Source organism: Amblyraja radiata, chromosome 32, assembly GCF_010909765.2.
Source record: "Amblyraja radiata isolate CabotCenter1 chromosome 32, sAmbRad1.1.pri, whole genome shotgun sequence".
NCBI lineage: Eukaryota > Metazoa > Chordata > Chondrichthyes > Rajiformes > Rajidae > Amblyraja > Amblyraja radiata.
The window spans coordinates 8,442,288-8,462,895 of NC_045987.1; the positions used below are offsets into that span (position 1 = coordinate 8,442,288).

A 20,608-nucleotide genomic window follows, 5' to 3' on the forward strand; every position below is an offset into this window, starting at 1 on the left:
AGCATTTTTGTCTACCTTCAATTTTCCAGCATCTGCAGTTCCTTCTTAAACAATAACAGCATGGTCTGCAGCATGTTTCTAATTTAAATTTATGTCCACTAACATCTGGGCGATCAAATGTATTTTCCATTGACATCCAGCAGGTATTACAGATTTCTTCCACTCTTATAGACATAAAAAGCTGGAGTTCCTAAGGTTTCAGACACCTGTCAGAGGTACGGAGGTGGAGATAAGCGTTGGTTCCAGCTATTGAAAGAAAGCACAGTTGTCCTAAGGTACACAAAAATGCTGGGGAAACTCAGCGGGTGCAGCAGCATCTATGGAGCGAAGGAAATAGGCAACGTTTCGTCCCGAAACGTTGCCTATTTCCTTCGCTCCATAGATGCTGCTGCACCCGCTGAGTTTCTCCAGCATTTTTGCCTACCTTCGATTTCCCAGCATCTGCAGTTCCTTCTTAAACACAGTTGTCCTAGAAAACAGGGTTTGGCCTGAGGACATCCAGATGCCCAGAGTTTGTCTCGTCCCACCATCCCTGGACAATCCTTCAACACTTCACCCAGTCTTTTCAGAGCTGCTCGCAGAGAAGCACCAAACCCCGGCCCCGTTTACCAAACGACCCGTCATTCGCGGGACCCCGGACATGAACCCATTCCCAGCTCCTCCTCACCTGTTCTTGTACAGAGTCGACATGTTGACTTCCTATTTCTCCACCGCCCGGAAGCCGGTGCCGTCAATATGATGTCCGGCAAGTGCAATAGCTGCCAAATTAATTATTTCTTCCAACCGTAGGGACAGTCGAGTTGTCTTGTAAAATTATACATTGACGTGGATGTATTCGGATTTATTCCAAAACTGTAATATTTCCAAAACTAAAGCGGCAATATTTCGATTAAAAAAAGTAAAATCTTACTCTCCGTTTCACTCACAGAAACGGAAGAAATGACAGAATTAGCCGTGATATTAGATGTACAGGAGGTGTTGCTGGAGCTGCTGTTGCACCATCAGCAGCAACAACAGGGCAACGAATGGTCGGTTTTGTCTCCGGGACCCGGCGGAGAGACGGACCGAGCTGACCCCGGAAGCGGCTGGCCATTGACAGACTGGCTCCGGTAACCCGGAGGTGGAGCTGGAGTTTGGTGAGAGCGGTGCGGCGAGTCCCGTTTGAAAAGAAGACGATTTAACAACAAATAACATTAAGAAAACAGGCAGAGGAAGAGGAGCAGCAGGAGGTGGGTGAGGTGGTGGCGGGGGGCCCGGAGAGTGGGAGGTAGTGGGTGGAGGGAGCCAGCCTGACAACATTAGCCGGGGGGAGGGATGGTGATCGGAGCGGGGCCTGAGAGTAGAGAGACGGAGGCTGTCAACGAGTGTGGGGACCGGAGAGAGTGACTTGGGGGAGGGGGGCGATGGTGGTGGGAGGGAGGGAGGAAGGGAGGAAGGGACAGGAGATCGTAGAGGGATGAAAGGGGTTGATGGAGAGGGAGGAAAGGGGGCGGAGAGGAAGTGGGGAGAGGTGAGAGGGAAAGGTGGAAGGGAGTTTGGGAGGCGGATCCAGCGAAGGGAGAGTGAGATGTTAGTGCAGGACGCAGTGTGGTCCAAAGCAAAGATCCTATAGCTCTGCTATAAGATATTTGGTCCAAAGAAAGGCGATGGAGGGAGGAGTTGGGGCAGGAGAGGGCGAGTCACTTGAGAGGGAATTGGGGAAGGGAGGGGAGGGAGTCAGAGAAGGGGAGGGGGTTGGCATCAGGTGTGGGATTGTAGCAGGGAGGTGGATCTGTTTGGCTTATGGGTCATCATGAGGGGAGTGAGATGCTGGGTGGTTTGCTGTATTGGTGATAACATCCTAGGTTATGATGGCGATACAAGGCGGACAGAATGGTGAAGAAGGCATTTGGAATTCTTGATTGCATTGGCCAAGGTATTGAGTACAGGAGTTGACATGTCATTTTCCAGTATTGCAAAACATTGGTAAGGCCACATTTAGAGTACTAGTTCTGGTCATCTTGCTATTGAAAGGATGTCATTAAACTGGAAAGCATCCAAAAGAGGATGTTATTTGGTCTGGAAGGATTGAGCTATGAAAATAGGCTGGGTCCTTTATTCGGGGGGGGGGGGGGGGGGATTTAATAGATGTATGCAAACTCAATAGGGGCATTGATATGGTGAATAGCCCCAGTGTTTTCCCCCAGGGTAGGACAGTCAAAAACTAGAGTGCATAGATTCAAAGTGAATGGGGAAAGATTAAAAGGAACCTGAGGGGCAATCTTTTCACAGGGTTGTATGTACATGGAATAAGCTGCCAGATAAAGAGATAGAGGTGGGGGTTTCGGCCCGAAACATTGCCTATCTCCTTCGCTCCATAGACTCGGCTTGTACTCGCTAGAATTTAGAAGATTGAGTGGGGATCTTATAGAAACTTACAAAATTCTTAAGGGGTTGGACAGGCTAGATGCAGGAAGATTGTTCCCGATGTTGGGGAAGTCCAGAACAAGGGGTCACAGTTTAAGGATAAGGGGGAAATCTTTTAGGACCGAGATGAGGAAAACATTTTTCACACAGAGAGTGGTGAATCTCTGGAATTCTCTGCCACAGAAGGTAGTTGAGGCCAGTTCATTGGCTATATTTAAGAGGGAGTTAGATGTGGCTAAAGGGATCAGGGGGGTATGGAGAGAAGGCAGGTACAGGATACTGAGTTGGATGATCAGCCATGATCATATTGAATGGCGGTGCAGGCTCGAAGGGCCGAATGGCCTACTCCTGCACCTATTCTCTATGTTCTATGTCTATGTTTCTAAAAAATACAAGCTGTTGGAGGAACTCAGCAGGTCTAGTGGCATCTGAGGAGGCAAAGGGATATTCAATGTTTGGGGCTGTGACCTTGAATGGGGGCTGGCCTGTTCATGGTTAGTTGTGTAAAGAATTAATCGGAGCCTGAAATCTGTGTCTTGATTGATATAATTTAATGTAGAATCCTGTCCTGTGGTTGGTTGCATACAATTGATTGGGTAAAGCAGTATTTAGAAAGAATAATTTCAGTGGGTTCAACACTGAACGAGAAGATTATGGACACAATTGGGACTTGAACACACAGTTCTGGCTAACACTCCAAATGCAGCATTTAAGAAGGAACTGCAGATGCTGGAAAATCGAAGGTACACAAAAATGCTGGAGAAACTCAGCGGGTGCAGCAGCATCTATGGAGCAAAGGAAATAGGCAACGTTTCGGGCCGAAACCCTTGTTCAGACTTCTTCGAAACCCTTCTTGAATTCTCCCAATTTTGTTAGCTCTTGCTGTCCATCCCCCATCAGTCTGAAGAAGGGTTTCGGCCCGAAACGTTGCTTATTTCCTTCGCTCCATAGATGCTGCTGCACCCGCTGAGTTTCTCCAGCATTTTTGTGTACCGCAGCATTGAGAGTGCTATGTTGATGGAAATCCTGCTTTTGTGGGGAGGCTTTATACCACCCTGTCAGATAAATGTATAAAGTTTGAAGGGCAGGTAAGATCTGTGACAGGACAATATTTATTTCATTTAAACACTCATATCTTTTTAGAATTCTGTTTGCTTGTGCCTAATCTTCTCTTGTATAAGGAGAACAATTCCATGATGGCTGACAGTATTTCTCAGAACTTCAGTTTATCTGTTGTGTTAAAAAACAAGCTACGGGAGGAACTCAGCAGGTCAGGCAGCATCTGTGGAAGGAAATAGGCTGATGATATTTTGAGTTGGGACCCTTCTTTAGACTTCCTCTTCCATTTCCCTCCACAGATGCTGCCTGACTTAATGTGTTCCTACAGCATCTTGTGTTTTGCTCAAGACTCCAGCAATCTCTTGTTGTCCATTGTGTTGTTGGAGGATTTATAGTTTGCTTTGTAACCTGGAACCTGAAACTACATTTTGTCCATTATAGCTCAATGAAGTTTAAAGTTGAATGGGAACAGTTTTGTAAGAGACCTGAGGGGCAACTCTTTCACATAGGCTGGTGGGTATGGGGAATAAGTTGCCAGAGGATGGATGGAGGGGTGCACAATTACAATGGTTAAAATACACTTGCACAGGTACATGGAAAGAAAAGGGTTGGAGGGATACGGGCCAGGCACAGGCAAGTGCGACTAAATCAATTCTGCAACTCTTTACTGGACTTTATTTTGCACTTTACATTATTCCCTTTATCATGTATCTGTACACCATGGATGACTTGATTGTAATCATGTATTGTCTTTCTGCTGACTGGTGAGCATGCAACACAAGCTTTTCACTGTACCGCGGTAAACGTGACAATGAACTAAACCAAACGTAGCTAAACTCGGTCAACGTGGACGTGACGGGCCAAAGGGGCTATTTTTGTTGTTGTAACTGAAACTGATTTATATTTTGCTTTCATCTTCCACAGCTCTCTCCCGATGTCTGTGTAGCTCCAGTCACCATTGCTCCACTCGCTGGCTGTGAAAGAGGTGCAGGGTGCTCTCAGACATGGCTTCGTACAGCCCTGAATCACTGATGACTGTTTGTACCAAATATTGTTTGTGGAACCTCGAGGGAACACTGTGCTACATGCAAGATAATGAGACGCTGAGACTGCACCCTGATATCTTCCTTCCCAGTGAGATCTGTAACCATCTCGTCAATATGTGAGTTTTGTGTACGAAATTGGAAAGGAGGGGAAGGAAGGCAGAGCGATGATTCAGGATGGCGATGTCAGGATGGCAATGTCTTAGTGAAAGAGCTAATAGTCAAATCTAATAGTCAAATCTAAAATGGAGTCGTTCTTCTACAAAAGCATGGACTAGTAGAACAAAGAATGGCTCGGTGCCAAGTCTGAATGACTTTGTAAATTATATGGAACACAATATGGAGGACAGATTGTCTTTTCAATAAAGACATTAAGATGGCAGCCTGCAGTAATAACATGTTCTTCTTCAAGGCCATAAAGAAGCCAAGATTTAAAAAATAGCTGACGCTCCAGAGATAAGTAATAACTTGTCATTGGAGGAGCTCGATTTGGACCCAGCTTTCCCATTTTGTGAAAGGCTACAGAATCTTTCAGTCATGTCATATGTAGACTTGGTAGGAGTGTTTTACTGATAAGAAAAATGTATAATTGTGCTAACTCATCTTTGTTCTGTGAGTGGGAGCCCGAGAAGCGCTGAGCAACGTTTGTGCTCATTGTATCTCGCCACTTCCGTCTGACAATTTAATTAAAGATTGCCATGGTCTACCTTCAACGGTTGTTGCTATCTGCTTTTTAAGAAACGAACTTTCACATTAGGGTAGAGAAGATCTGGAATGCCGTTGCTTTGCTCTGTCCAAATTGTCTACCAATTTCCTATATTACAAAGCAGTAACACTTAAAATGTTTATTTATCTATAAAGCATTTTGTAATGTCCCATGATCACAAAAGACATTTTATAAATGTTTTTTTATATTAACTCTCCTGAAAAGTTTTTATGACTGCTAGTGAGATGATAATTTCAAAAACTGAAATTGATTCTTGTTGGACAAGGATATTAAATGGGTAAGGAACCACGAGAGTTGGATGAAGTTAAGGTGCAGATTGGCCAAGACATGGTTGGATGGCAGAACAAGATTGAGTGGCTCAAGGTTTATGTGGTTTCAGAAACTGGAAATGATTCAACAGGAAGTAATCAAGAGTGACCAAGGTAATTATGGGCAGTAAGGTCCAAAGAGCCCATCTAGCATGCGGAAGAGACAATTCAGCCCTTCAAGCCTGATCTACCTTGTGTGATCTTTATCTCAACCCAATATTCACATCTTGGCTCCAGGTTTCTTGATGTATCCACAAATTCTATTGGTCTCGGCCTCACGTGCTTTATCTAACCTCGGATACTTGTAGAGTTTTTAGATGCAGAGAGCTCCAGATTTATTAAACTATGTTACAAAGATGCTTCTGTATTGTGCTGCTAACTGACATAGGTCACTAATACTGTATATCTAAACGAAAATCTTAGCAGAACGCAACCAATAAGAAAATAATGAAACTATGGATCTTACCGTTAGATGGAATAGTTGAGGCAAAAATCACAGGTAAATTTAACAGGAAAATAGATAAGAATATGTTAGAAAAGCTAAAGTATAAGGTTGAGCTGCGGAAATTTGAGTTTAGAGGATTGAAGGCTGGCTTGAGTGAGATGCTGAAAGACTGATGGGTTGGAAGTGAAGCAATATATAATGGCAATTTGCACTTTGTAACTAAATATGGTGACGTTCCAAGAAAAAAAAATTCCCATGTTTTCCTGACCCCTCATTTGAATCATTCTTTCCAGTTCTGAATTCGAGTTGGTTTAAAAAGGCTCATCCTGTCCCCAATGCTTCCTCTAGGTACATGGACCTAGTGAACACAGACAACAGCTTCCCAGGACACTTGAGTTTCTTTAGCTTGTTCTCAGACCATCGGAGCACCCGTCTGACTCATGTACACCTGAGGGGGATTCATGAGGATATCATTCACGATGAGGACTTGGTGGCATTTTCCAAACAGGTATGAGTTACATGAGTAAGGTTATGTTTCTTAATTCATCCTTGTTTTCTTCCAGAGAAAAACAACTGAATTTCCATACTCTGTAATAATTGCAACTTCTACATTCTGGTCATATCCTTGTAAATCTTTACTACAATTTCTTCGCTGCTGCTATTAATATTTTGCTAATGAACAAATATTGTTTTGAAAATGGTTGAGGTAGGCATGAGCTTCTAAGAACATTCTGTGCATACCACTTTTGATGTGTGTAAAACCATATAGAAAATATGAAACATTCTGAAAAAGGTGAGACAACAGTGCGGCAAAGTGGCGCAGCGGGCAGAGCTGCTGCCTCACAGCGCCAGAGACCCAGGCTCTATTCTGACCTCGGGTGCTATCTGTGTGGAGTTGACACCGTCTCTGTGACCGCCTGGGTTTCTTTGGGATGCTCCAGCTCCTTCCCACATCCCAAAGACACGAGGGGTTTGTAGGCTAATTGGCCTCTGAATAATTGCCCCCAGTGTGTAGAGAGGGAATGAGAAATAACATCAAACTAGTGTGAATGAGTGATTGGCAGCATGGCATCGATGAGCCAAAGGACTGTTTCAGTATCGTTAAACTAAACTGAACAATAGATGTGCTGAAAACTGTATTAATAAAACTAATTAGGGGTTCTTTAGGAGCTTAGGGGTTAGTTTTCTTTTAATGTTATTCATTCTACGTCTCTGCCAAGGCCACAATTTATTTCCTATACTTTTTGCCCGAGAATTGATAGTTTTGCAAGATTCAAGGACAGTTCAGTCAACCATGTTGTGGATGTGGAAGAGAATGGGCTGGAATGAGTACGGCAGCAGGGAAATCATTTTTACAATCAGGCAATCACATAGTCATTTCTGCTGCTATATGATATTTATCCTTGAGCAATATTTTAAATTCTCAGAGTATTACAGCAGCATTTGAACATTCTGGATTAATAGCCTAGACTTTGCGATGCCTGTTTCAGGCTTCTGGACTGTTAGTCCATGTTTTTTTTAAATATAACTTACATTGAAGAGAATGCAGATGCTGGAACCTTGAGTAAAAAAATAACTATTGTAGGAATTCTGCAGGACAGGCAGCATGTAGAGAAATAGATAAACGATATCTGAAGAAGGGTCCAAACCCGCAATGCCGTCTGTCTATTTCCCTCCATAGACGCTACGTGACCCCCTGAATTCTTCCAGCATTTTATTTTTTTATGAGATTACTATTTTTTGTTTGCTAATTGCAGACTGTAAAGTTGCAGCTAACATTTTTGTTTGGTAATCTGGACTCGCTGACTCTTCTTCCACTGACATTTAGTTTTGCTATGTTCTTCAGGATCTCGTTGAGCTTCGCCTTGTGAACTGCGATAGACTCTCTGCCAAAAGCCTACAGACTCTGAATAACTTCCGCAGCACGCTGGTTTCACTCAGCCTATTTGGGTGCAATAACATTTTTTACGAAGAGGAGAATCCTGGCGGCTGCGAAGGGGACAACAACAGCATGGTGAACCCCTCACGGCAGGTTCTCGTCAAGGACTTCTCCTTCACTGGCTTCCACCGGCTGTGCTTTCTCAATCTGGGTCATATAACTGATGGAGTGAACGTGGACCGACTCCTGCGGCCACTGACTACTCTGACCTCACTCGACCTCTCTGGGATCCAGCTGAATGACATCCAGTTTTTGCTGCAGTGGCAGAAGCGGCTTGGGTCATTAGTGCTGTACAACATGGACCTCTCTGAGGAGCACATCTGGGTCCTCCTGCAGCTCACTAACCTCAGGTAGAGGAACCTATTTTTTTTCTAGGTCATGATTGCATGGTGACCCAAAGTTCAGAACTTATTGTGTAGCAAGGAACTACTGATGCTGGTGTATACCGAAGATAGACACAGTGTGCTAAGTAACTCAGCGGGTCAGGCAGCATCTCTGGAGAAAAAGGATGGGTGACATTTCAAGTTGGGACCCATCTTCAAACCTTCCAAACGTAATTGTTGCATTCCCTGTGTCTCAGTCACAGTGGAATGTAATTCAATAGCTCCTTTAATGGAGTCCAACATTCCTAACAATTACTATGATAAATAGTGGACAATAATTGTTACCAGGCCTCATGAAGTACAATAAAACTCCAGCATGCCTAGAATGTTGCTGGTACTGGATTAACAGAATATTGGATGTTATCCCTGTTAATTCTTCAAATTGTTCAATTCGCTTTTTTTCTAGATGAAAGTAATAAATTGTTTCACGAACCCAGTAAGTTAATTAAAAGGAAGCGTGGGAAGTTTCTAGGGATTTCAGGAAACAAAACCAGGTGAGTTTCGAGGGAGTACTGGGAACCATGAACCAGGGCCTATAATGTGAAGGGAAGAGTGGGAACTGCAGCCCAGTAAGCCAGATACCAATCCATCTGGCGTTCTAAAGAGTTCTATAGGGGGTTATCAGTAGAAAAGGTGATCAAAAGCATGAAAGGAAGCAAGTAAAACGTGCACTTGACCCATGACCAGATATTAAATTGGTGCCAATGACAGTACCAGTTCCACAACGTAATTGGCACATATTCAATATTTAATAATTCCTCAAGTGTAAGGATTTCTTTCTTATTTTCATTATCCCTCATTGTCTCACTCTGTCTCCATAACCCTTGTCCAGCATATCATGTCCTGCAATTAGGGTCAATGGCCTTTACTAACACCTTTAATGCCTGTAGGTCAGAATTAATTTAACAAAAGTGTCAATTTTTTTCCTCCATAAACAAATCTAGGAGAAATGAACTTCACCAAGGACTTATTGTTCTTTTTTTCTTCATTGCAAGGTGGGGCCCTGCTTTGCCCGTTCACAAGGAAAAGGTAGAGTGAATGATATGCACTGACCCTCCAGAGGGGTACACGAGGAGCATAAATCCTGAAGGAGAGCCATTGGCAATTCTAATTTGACCACTTTTGCCTCCATAGGACCATCATTAGGGTCCAGTAGAACTTGCCTTTGAACTTGCATGAGTCGGTATGGGCAAGCTAAGGGAGGGAGCTTCTGGATTACTCTTGGCAAATTAAGCATGGTCAACGCAGATCAGAAATCTGACCTGGAATCATTATATTCTGCATGTCTCAATTGCAGCAAATTGTGGATGCAGCCCAGACTAACACACAAACCAACCTCCGTTCCATTGACTCCATTTTTACCTTGTTGCGTCGGCAAGGCCAATAGCATAATCAAGGACGAGTCGCACCCTGGCCACTCCTCCTTCTCCCCTCTCCCATCAAGCCAAAGGTATAGAAGCGTGAAAACGCACATCTCCAGATTCTGGGACAATTTCTTCCCAGGCAACTGAATCATCAGGCAACTGAATCATCCTACCACAACCAGAGAGCAGTCCTGAACTAATATCTACCTCATTGGTGACCGTTGGACTATCCTTGATCGGACTTTGCTGGCTTTACCTTGCACTAAACATAATTCCTTTATCGTGTATCTAAACACTGTAAATAGCTCAATTGTAATTACATATTGTCTTTCCGCCTCTGGATAGCACGCAGTAAAAGCTTTTCACTGTACCTTGGTACAAGTGACAATAAACTAAACTGTTAACTGTCTCAGTCAGATACTACAAAGCTGGAGTGATAGGGAGAGAGTAAGTCATTGTTACTGATGAGTCATTCAATGCATTCATCTCAAATATCTTGCTTCAATTTCTTCTACAGACACTTAGACATTTCTCGTGACAGAACTTCCAGTTTTTACAAATTCAAGCTGACTCGGAAAGTCCTCACTGCCTTTGTGCAGAACCTTAAAAACCTTGTCTCGTTAGACATCTCAGGACACCTGATGCTGGATAACTCTGCAATCTCAAGTCATGATGAGGCCTTGGGCCCTGCAAGGTGAGACCTGAGGCTTAATCACAAAAGCCAAAGTTTCTTTATTGACCGTAGATATGTCACCTGGCAAAAAAACTCAGATAAAATCATGCAACTTTGATTTATATTTCACCTTAGCTCTCACAGCCAACTAGTTCTGAAAGGCAATCATTGGTATGTAGGCAAGAGCAGTAGCCAATGTATGCAAATTATACAAACAGTTCACTTAGGGTATACAGAACAAGCAGCCAGAGGAGGTAGTTGAAGGAAGGTACTATAACATAATTGAAAAGACACTTGGACAAAAAGATGGATCTGAAAGGTTTTATGAGATATGGGTAAAATGCAGACAAATGGGACTAGCTTAGATGGGGCATCTTGGTCGGCATTGGGCAAAAGGGCCTGTTTCAATGCTGTCAATTTGGTTAATCTGCTTGGCAAAAACACTCTGAACTTCCTGCCCTTCTTTGCATAATGACCAGAGTCGTATTACATGTACAGAGATTCCCATCTCTGTCAGAAAGTCCTGGGTTTGATGCTACTCTATTGAGTGCACAAGCTGGTTACTCTAGTCCGATACAGTCATAGAAACATAGAAACATAGAAAGTAGGTGCGAGAGTAGACCACCAGGTCCGTCGAGCCCGCACCGCCATTCGCTCATGGCTGAACACTAAACAGACACACTTACCCACAAACAGCAGACACAAGACACAGAACACAAGACACTACCCTCCCCTTTATACCGCTATCACCCCTCTCCACCCCAAGAACCTCGCGATCTCCTGGGGGAGGCAAAAAACCGGATAAAAACCCAGGTCCAATTCGGGAAAAAAATCCGGGAAATTCCTCTCCGACCCCAATCCAGGCGATCGACACTTGTCCAGGAGATCACTCAGGTCTTACTATACTAACCATACCTAGGTCCATATCCCTGCCCTCTCCCCGTAGCCCCTTATCCCCTTGGCAGCTAAAAAACCATCTATTTTAGTCTTAAATATATTTAAAGTTTTTGCTTCCACTGCTCCCTGGGGCAGTGAATTCCATAAATTAACCACCCTCTGGGTGAAGAAGTTCTTCCTCATCTCAGTTTTAAAAGAGCCCCCCCTTATTCTGCAACTATGTCCCCTAGTTCTAGTTTCCCCGATCATTGGGAACATCCTCGGTGCATCCACCCGATCAAGGCCCCTCACGATCTTATATGTTTCAATGAGATCGCCTCTCATTCTTCTAAACTCCAAAGAGTAGAGTTCCAGCCTACTTAACCTTTCCTCATATGTCAATCCCCTCATTGCAGGAATTAATCTTGTAAACCTTCGCTGCACTGCCTCCAGGGCTAGTACATCCTTTCTTAAGTATGGACCCCAGAACTGTACACAGTATTCCAAATGTGGTCTCACTAATACTGTGTACAGCTGCAGCAAGACCTCCGTGTTTTTATACTCAATCCCCCTAGCAATAAAGGCCAAAACTCCATTGGCCTTCCTGATTGCTTGCTGCACCTGCATACTAACTTTTAGTGATTCATGTACTAATACCCCTAGATCCCTTTGCGTTGCATTACAACGCAGCTCCTCCTCATTTAGAAAATAACTTGCCCTATCATTTTTTTTCCCAAAGTGAATGACTTCACATTTATTAGTATTAAATTTCATCTGCCAAGTTGTTGCCCACTCACCTAGCTTATCTATATCCTTTTGCAGACTCTTCCTATCCTCCTCATCCCCTACTTTTCCTCCCATTTTTGTATCGTCCGCAAATTTTGATATATTACACTTGGTTCCCTCCTCCAAATCATTTATATAAATTGTGAACAACTGGGGTCCCAGCACCGACCCTTGCGGAACCCCGCTAGTTACCGGTTGCCATCCCGAGTATGAACCATTTATCCCCACTCTCTGCTTCCTATTTGTTAGCCAATCCTCTACCCATGCTAATATATTACCCCCAATCCCATAATTTTTTATTTTTAGCAATAGTCTCTTATGTGGCACCTTGTCAAAAGCCTTTTGGAAGTCCAAGTATACCACATCCACCGGTTCCCCTTTATCCACCCGGGTTGTTACTTCCTCAAAGAATTCGAGCAGATTCGTTAAACAGGACTTCCCCTTCACAAAACCATGCTGGTTCTGTCCGATGAAGTCATGTTTATCCAAGTGCCCCGTTAGTGTTTCTTTAATAATTGTCTCTAACATTTTACCCACCACCGATGTTAGACTAACCGGTCTATAGTTACCCGCCTTCTGTTTACTTCCTTTTTTAAATATAGGTGTTACATTGGCCATTTTCCAATCCACTGGGACCGTTCCTGCCTCCAGGGAGTTTTGGAAAATTATCACCAATGCATCCACAATCCCCACCGCTATCTCCCTCAAGACCCTTGGATGTAATCCATCAGGCCCAGGGGATTTATCCTCCTTCAGTCTCATTAATTTCCCTAATACCACCTCCTTGGTGATCTTAATAGTATTTAGCTCCTCCATTCCTACCGCCCCCTGTTTATCCAGCGTTGGAATATTTTTTGTGTCTTCTATGGTGAAGACTGATACAAAATACTCGTTTAATGCCTTTGCCATTTCCATGTTCCCCACCAACAACTCTCCAGTCTCACCCTCCAATGGACCAACGTTCACCTTAGCCACCCTTTTTCTTTTTATATAGCTATAAAAACTCTTACTATTAGTTTTTATGTTGTTCGCTAAATTCCTTTCATAGTCTATTTTCCCCGTCTTAATTAATCTCTTAGTTATTTTTTGCTGACCTTTAAATGCTTCCCAATCCTCTACCCTCCCACTATCTCTGGCTACCTTATATGCCCTTGCCTTCAGCCGAATACTATCCTTTATAGTTTTACTGAGCCATGGCTGACTGTTCTTACCCTTACCCCTTTTTTTCTTCATAGGAATAAATTTTTCTTGAAGGTTATACAGTATACCCTTAAACGTACACCACTGCTCATGTACCGTCTTATTCTTGAGTCTGCTATCCCAGTCAACTTTGATCAGCTCAGTCCTCATACCTTCATAATCCCCCTTATTTAGACTAAGCACCCTAGCCTGAGTTTCAACCTGCTCCCCTTCTATTTGAATATGGAATTCGACCATATTGTGGTCACTTGTTCCCAACGAGTCCCTAACTATGACATTTTTAATTAATCCTGCTTCATTACACAGGACCAGATCCAAGATTGCCTCCCCCCTTGTCGGTTCGGTGACATACTGTTCTAGGAACCCGTCTCTAATACATTCTATAAACTCTTCCTCTAGTCTACCCTGCCCAGTTTGGTTTGCCCAATTAATATGAAAATTGAAGTCCCCCATGATTACAGCAGTTCCCTTTTTACATGCGTCAACTATTTGCAGATTTATGTTCTGACTAACAGCGTCACAGCTATTTGGAGGTCTATAAATTACACCCACTAGTGTTTTTTTCCCCTTATTATTCTCTATCTGTACCCAAGCTGTTTCACTATCCTGATCCTTCAACGCAATATCCTTCCTCTCTATTGCCGTTATTCCCTCCCTTATTAAAAGGGCCACCCCTCCTCCCTTTCTTTCCTGTCTATCTTTCCTAATTGTCGAGTACCCCTCTATATTTAACTCCCAGTCCTGATCTCCTTGCAGCCATGTCTCCGTAATGGCCACGATATCATAACTATATATACTTAATTGCACCGTTAATTAATTTATCTTATTACGAATACTCCGTGCATTTAGATAAAGCACTTTCAGATGATTTTTACTACCCTTCCTTTCCGTTTTTGCCCCTTTTACATCTAGATCTTTATCTTCACAAATTCTGTCTCCTGTCACATTTTGAATTTCCGCTTCCCCACTGATACCCTGCTCTATTTCCTCTACCCCTGCCGTTATTACCCCCCTTGATACCTCCCCCCCGCTACTTAGTTTAAAGACCTCTCTACTGCCCTAGTTATATGATTTGCCAGGACCCCAGTCCCAGCACCGTTCAGGTGAAGTCCGTCCTTACAGAACAGATCCCCCCTGTCCCAGTACTGGTGCCAGTGGCCCAAGAAACCAAACCCATTATTCCCACACCAGTCTTTGAGCCACGCATTTAGCTTTTTAATTTTACGTACCCTCGCCGATTTGGCCCGTGGCTCAGGTAGCAATCCGGAGATCAGTACCCTCGAGGTTCTGCTTTTTAATTTATTCCCTAACTGCTCAAACTCCTTCAGCAGATCCTCCTTCCTCGTCCTTCCTATGTCATTGGTCCCCACATGGACCACGACCACTGGATCCTCCCCCTCCCTCTGCAAATTTCTCTCCAGCATCGCAGAGATATCCTTAACCCTAGCACCGGGTAGGCAACACAGCCTTCGGGACATGTTCTGCTGGCCGCAGAGAACCTTATCTACCCCCCGAATAATACTATCCCCTATCACTACGGCATTTCTTCTAACTCCCCCCTCTTGAATGGCCTCCTGATCCACGGTGCTGCAGCCAGGTTGCTCATCCCTCCCACAGCCCCTGATCCCGTCCTTACATTGAGTAAGAGCCTCGGTCATGCTCGTCAGGGACAAGGGCTGTGGCTCCTGCCACATCTCCTCCTGGTTCCCCCTACCTGCCTCGCTTATGGCCAGTCCTTTGGATCAGAGGTTGATCCAAAGTTTCATGCCCTGTTGCTGTTATTGAGACTGAAAGTTGAAGATTGAATGGAGGCACTGGAAAAGAGCAGGAATGTTCTCACAAGATCCTAGCCAGCAATCAATTTATAGTTTCATAAATATAACCATCTAATTAGCCATTTGTCATTTTGCACTTTAAAACAATACATAGAACATCTCTATTATATAAAACGTCTCATGGTGCTTTACAAGAGAATATCCATATTCGGTGAAAATTGACAGTAAGTGCCTGATCACTTAATTAAAGAGGTACGTTTGAGGTGCATCGTAAATGATGAAACTGTTAAAAGATTTGAAGAGAGAATTCCAGGAATAAGGACCTAAAAAGTGAAAGATCAGTTGGTAAGGGTGAGGCAAAAAAAAAAAAGCTTTCCAATGTATATAATGTTTCTGAGAAACTTAATAAATCCGTGCCAGTTTTCACACTAATTTATCTTATTTACTTTATGTGTTCAGTAATGAGCCACAAAAGAGCAGCATTGAACCATTCCGTGCACTGAATAGGTCGTTTCAGTTCCTGGGATTATTTGACACCACTCTCTGCAATCTAACTCATATACCTTCGTATAAGGTGAGTGAGGCTGCCATTCCTTGGTTGCTCTTTCTAACATCAGTTAAGATGCTAGTTTAGGGGCGTGTAAGCATGTATGTTTGTATGCCAATGTGTGTATACATGATCAGCTGTAATTGCTTACATTCAATGATAAGCATAGTGGAGCCTGTAGCACCATTTGAATTTTTTCATACAATTGATCTGCAGATTGTGTTACAGTTCTGCTACTGTTACTAGATAACCGGGGAAGCGAATGAGGATCAAATCCTGAATGCTATTGAGGCTTATACAGAATATCGACCAGAGATTGCTTCACGTGCAATAAATCATCTCTTTGACATCGCACGTATTGAACAATGTGACCAGCCACTGCGTGCCCTAAGGGTAAGGTTCAAAAGTCAAAAGTAAGGAAGAGTGCATGAAATGGAAGGTGACAATTTTAAAACGATTGAATGTAAAGAAATCGCTGCTTGCATCTGGAAGACAGGCCTGGTGCTTAGTCAAATTTTTGATGTTTTATTTTGCTACAGGGGCAATCTGCTTAAAATAAATTAGTCTGACTGATTTTATAGCTTTACAGACCTCCAGCATTTTGCCCAAATACTACCTCCTTTAGATTCTGAATGCAATCATGTTCGGTACATTAGTTATGTCTTTACATGAACCATTTTCCCCTCTGCGGGGAAACTGCCTCTGTGCAATGTCTTATCTGACAGATGCCACCTCCAGTAGCGCAGTACTTTCTCAGTAAGATATAGCAAGATAAATTGGGAGGCAGTGATTAGATGATATTGAATTTAGCTTTTAACTTTCTGTGTGATAGAGGATGGAGGGGAAAGCTAAGGCATGCAGCAATATCCCTAATCACCCACACTACAGTCTGACCATCTCCCCGAAAGAGACAGGATAAAACCTTGTACCAATTAAGGAAAAATGCTAGGTGTTTCCTCTATGAACCCTAAAGATGATCAAGCAAACGGTGGGAGTGTGAATCTCCATTAAAAACATGAAGGGATAATTACATGTGGAAAGCATCATTAAGAGATGTACTGACCACAAAGCTAGTCATAAAATAGATAGAAGGAGAATGTTTTGAAAATCTTTTCTCTTTTTGCAGCTGGTGATCTCTGCACTGAAGTATCACAAATTTGACAAAAGTGTTCAGGTGACGGGCAGCGCAGCACTCTTCTACCTGACTGGCTCTGACTACCGGCAAGAACAGAGCATTAAGCTCCGTCGCCAGGTTATCCAGGTTGTGCTGAATGGTATGGAGTCCTACCACGAGGTGACGGTATGAAATATACCTTAATTCAACACCTATGCACGTCTGTAAACTGTGTGAGACTTGAGCTCTTCATTATGTATGCCAGATATTACAATTCCCTTCAGTATAAATACTTACTAAGTTGAGTTAGTCTCTGAGGATTTACAGTGATATACAGTGCTGTAGATTGATGGCTGAATTCTGGCTATTCTTGTGGGAGCTCCCTGTGCACCTTCCCCTTCCTCCAAATGTCTTTCTTGCCCCTGATTCCCCAGTCTTGTAAAACCAGGCTTTTTTTGTTTGGCATCATTCTCCCTCCAATCCTCACCCATGAACTTTGCTCCCACAAAATTCACCCAGTGGGTGGTGGGTATATGGAACAAGCTGTCAGAGGAGGTAGTTGAGGCAGACACACAACATCTAAAAGGCACGTGGACAAGTACATGGAAAGGGATATGGGCCAAACACAGGCAAATGGGACTAGCTTAGTTGGGGCTACATGGACAAGTTGGGCCAAAGACCCTGTTTCAACGCTGTCTGACGCTGGCTCTGATTCTAAAATGAGCTTTTTCTTGCTGTTAATTTGTATGGTGAGCACCGTGGCACTCGTTTGCCTAACTCCATCTTGTGGTTCCGCCCTGGCTTTGTAGGTACAACGGAATTGCTGCTTGACGCTCTGTAACTTCAGTATTCCGGAAGAGCTGGAATTCCAGTACCGGCGGGTGAATGAGCTGCTCCTCGGCATCCTCAATCAGACACGGCAGGATGAATCTATTCAGCGAATAGCGGTACATCTTTGCAATGCACTGGTCTGCCAAGTTGACAATGACCACAAGGAAGCTGTAGGCAAAATGGGCTTTGTTACGGTAAGTATGGTGAGAATGAGGATTGGGAGAAGCACTGTACAGTTGTGTCATCGTAACAGTCTTAACTATGCTGGTGGAGTATGTTAGGGTGGGGAGGTTGGTGGATAGAAGTGTGACATAATGGTATGTAGACAAAAGTGCTGGAGAAACTCAGCGGGTGCAGCAGCATCTAGATGCTGCTGCACCCGCTGAGTTTCTCCAGCACTTTTGTCTACCTTCGATTTTCCAGCATCTGTAGTTCCTTCTTAAACACTTTGACATAATGGTATGTTCTAAGTTGTACTCTGTCTTTATTTAATCTACAAAATCCAACATCATCACAACAAGTTGTATCTGAGCCAAAGTGCTTTACAGCCAGTAAATAATTTACAAAGGTGGTCACCATTATAGGAAATGCACAAAGCGATTAATGAAGAACAAACTGAAACAATCCAGTTATGAGCAGTCAGCTACTATAGTAGAGGTGGTCAGGTTGAATCACCTATTTCTTCGCTGCAAACATTTTTTTTTTTTTGGCAGATGCAAAAAAGTTCTTAACTCTTTACTCATATTCCATTAAGAATCAACTTTTGAGATTAATTTCTAGAGCTCTCAGCAGGCTTTCCATGGAATATAAGCTACTTGTGCATTTAATGCTTTGGCACTCCCAATGGTCACAGAGTTGAATAGTTTGGACTGGAGTGATGGTTAATTTGAATTCAGAAGATCTCTAAAATATTTACTTTTAGAAAGCAGAATGAATACCAAATGTTCAAATATGTTTTACATTGGACCTCGTGAACTATGTTTCTGACCTATTTTAATCCATGTTTCAGACAATGTTGAAATTGATTCAAAAGAAACTGACAGACAAAGTGGTAAGTTCAAGGAAAAACTTGCATTTCATATGCGTTTCATAACCTATCAAAGCATTTTATAGCCTATCAAGTCGCAGTTATAATGTAGGAAAAGTGGATGAATATTTGCAAATAATAAGGGCCAACAAACATTTATAACCATATTATCCGTTTAGTGATGTTGATTGAGGTTTAAATATTGTTAGTCTGCATGGTATCATAAAACCTTTAGGTTAAGATTTAATATTGCCACGTTTACCGAGGTATAGTGAAAAGCTTTGTTTTGCATGCTATCTAATCAAACCTGATAATACCACAGAAAATACAATGAAGGCAAATTCAAGTACAATTGGTAGAGCAAAGGGAAAGATAAAGTGCAGAGTATAGTTCTCAGCATTTTAGTGCAACAGTTCCAGAGACAAACTCCAATGTCTGCAGTCGGTATCATCCACCTCATTATCATGACTCGCCTACTACAAGGTTCATCTGACATCACAGTACTTCTGCAATAATTGACCATGTGTTATATGTTGCACCATACTCTGATACTTTCATTATCAGAATGAAACTTAAACACTCAAGCTTCTATCTTGGACATGAAGATGCTGCCCATTGAGCCAAGACTGAAAGCACTGTTCTTTCTCCCCCAGTGGTTTCTCCTCACCTCGGGAGGATGCTGGCAATTAACCTATGCTTCAGTGGGCACTGCAGTTTGTTTCTCCCAGTTAGGTGTTTTTCACATTAAACTATAGATAGTGGCAATGGGTGAGCTTGTGGATCAAGGTGCCATCCAGTTCTGCTGCAAGTCTGACAAATGTAACTAGTTCATTAACCAGACTGCATAACAGTGGCTGATAAAGCTCAAATGATGCAGCCGATCATGACAGCTTGGCACCAATAAGAACAGAAAAAAACATGACCAAAAATATGTGGCTACTTTCGGTAATTGCAAACTTGGGCAAAAACTGATTGAAGAGAGAATGGACTTCAGCTGTTATCCACATCCCACATGTGCTACACTTCAAGCTCACTTTCATTCTGAAATGGTCCTCAATCAAACATTTAGGAGAAATTTAAGGCACATATAACAGTATCCAATGTGTTTTTGTACTTTTTGTGGTCAACCCCTGAGTCAGTTGCTCAATTAGAAAATACCGTAGCAGAAACACTAAGCAGGTTGAGTAACATTGGTGGAAAGTGTATAAATAGTTAAACCTTTCATCAAGAACAGTGGAACGTTGATTCTGTTCCTCTTTCTAGATACAGAACGTGATTAGCATTGTGTTCACAGAGTTTTCTATTTTTATTGGAGACTTTGAGCCTGAAATAATTTTCTTTTCACTTCCAATAGTGAATTATATTGAACAATGTTCAGCATATTTGTGAACAAAAACGTAAAATGTGAAATGTTTCTAACATGCCCCATGTACATCTCTCTCTTTCTTTGTGCAGTGTGACCAAGTAATGGAGTTTTCATGGAGTGCACTGTGGAACATTACAGATGAGACTCCTGACAACTGCGAGATGTTCCTAAACTGCAATGGAATGAAGTTGTTTCTTGAGTGTTTGAACGTAAGTTCTTTCCTGGAGGTTGTGTACTTCCTTGTGCATGTTCAATGTGCATTTTGGGGTAAAAATTACTTGATTCTCTTTCTGTTTAGTTGTGACTTGCAACACCGTTTGTTGGCTAATTAAATGTGATTCTGGTGTCCTCTGTACTTTTCATGTGCTTGAAGGCTATGGAGTCATCTCATAACAGCCAGTGTGGAAATCCAATTATATTTGGTTTTGCAACACCTAAACACACAGGCAGTGGACTGAAAATATACTCTTGGAAGGGAGTGGCCTTCACTGTATTACTGTGGATAGATATGCTTGCCTTCGTAGATGTGCATGGCAACATTTTTAACATAGAGGGTGGCGAGTGCCTGGAATGTGCTGCCAGGATTGGTGGTAAAGGCAAATAGGGTAGTGGCATTTAAAATGCTTTTGGACAGGCATATGGACATGTAGGGAATGGAGCGGCATGGATTACGCACAGATAGATAAGTGATGGTCATCACATCATGTTTGGCACAGACGTTGTGAGCTGAAAAGCCTGT

General features: G+C 42.8%; 2 protein-coding genes across 6 annotated transcripts in view; one reads left to right on the forward strand and one right to left on the reverse strand.

Moving 5' to 3' along the window:
• Positions 1 to 992, reverse strand: part of tbc1d13 (TBC1 domain family member 13) — a 34,980-nt gene extending 33,988 nt beyond the window's left edge. For 3 of the 4 annotated variants that reach the window (XR_004416647.1, XM_033048967.1, XM_033048968.1), the window contains exon 1: positions 668 to 992. Coding sequence is in view for 3 of the 4 variants with exons in the window: in XM_033048967.1 (XP_032904858.1) it covers positions 668 to 690 (23 nt within the window). In the remaining variant the exon portion in view is untranslated. The remainder of the gene's footprint in view (positions 1 to 667) is intronic. The other variant, XM_033048969.1, reaches the window with a different exon arrangement.
• A 91-nt stretch (positions 993 to 1,083) lies between these two features.
• zer1 (zyg-11 related cell cycle regulator) overlaps positions 1,084 to 20,608 on the forward strand; it is a 28,010-nt gene continuing 8,485 nt past the window's right edge. Inside the window, exons 1-11 of one of the 2 annotated variants that reach the window (XM_033048963.1) lie at positions 1,084 to 1,229; positions 4,390 to 4,627; positions 6,337 to 6,496; positions 7,835 to 8,277; positions 10,192 to 10,368; positions 15,444 to 15,558; positions 15,778 to 15,924; positions 16,658 to 16,831; positions 17,455 to 17,670; positions 18,486 to 18,527; positions 19,959 to 20,078. In XM_033048963.1, the coding sequence (XP_032904854.1) occupies positions 4,470 to 4,627; positions 6,337 to 6,496; positions 7,835 to 8,277; positions 10,192 to 10,368; positions 15,444 to 15,558; positions 15,778 to 15,924; positions 16,658 to 16,831; positions 17,455 to 17,670; positions 18,486 to 18,527; positions 19,959 to 20,078 (1,752 nt within the window). In that variant the 5' untranslated portion in view covers positions 1,084 to 1,229; positions 4,390 to 4,469. The remainder of the gene's footprint in view (positions 1,230 to 4,389; positions 4,628 to 6,336; positions 6,497 to 7,834; positions 8,278 to 10,191; positions 10,369 to 15,443; positions 15,559 to 15,777; positions 15,925 to 16,657; positions 16,832 to 17,454; positions 17,671 to 18,485; positions 18,528 to 19,958; positions 20,079 to 20,608) is intronic. The other variant, XM_033048964.1, reaches the window with a different exon arrangement.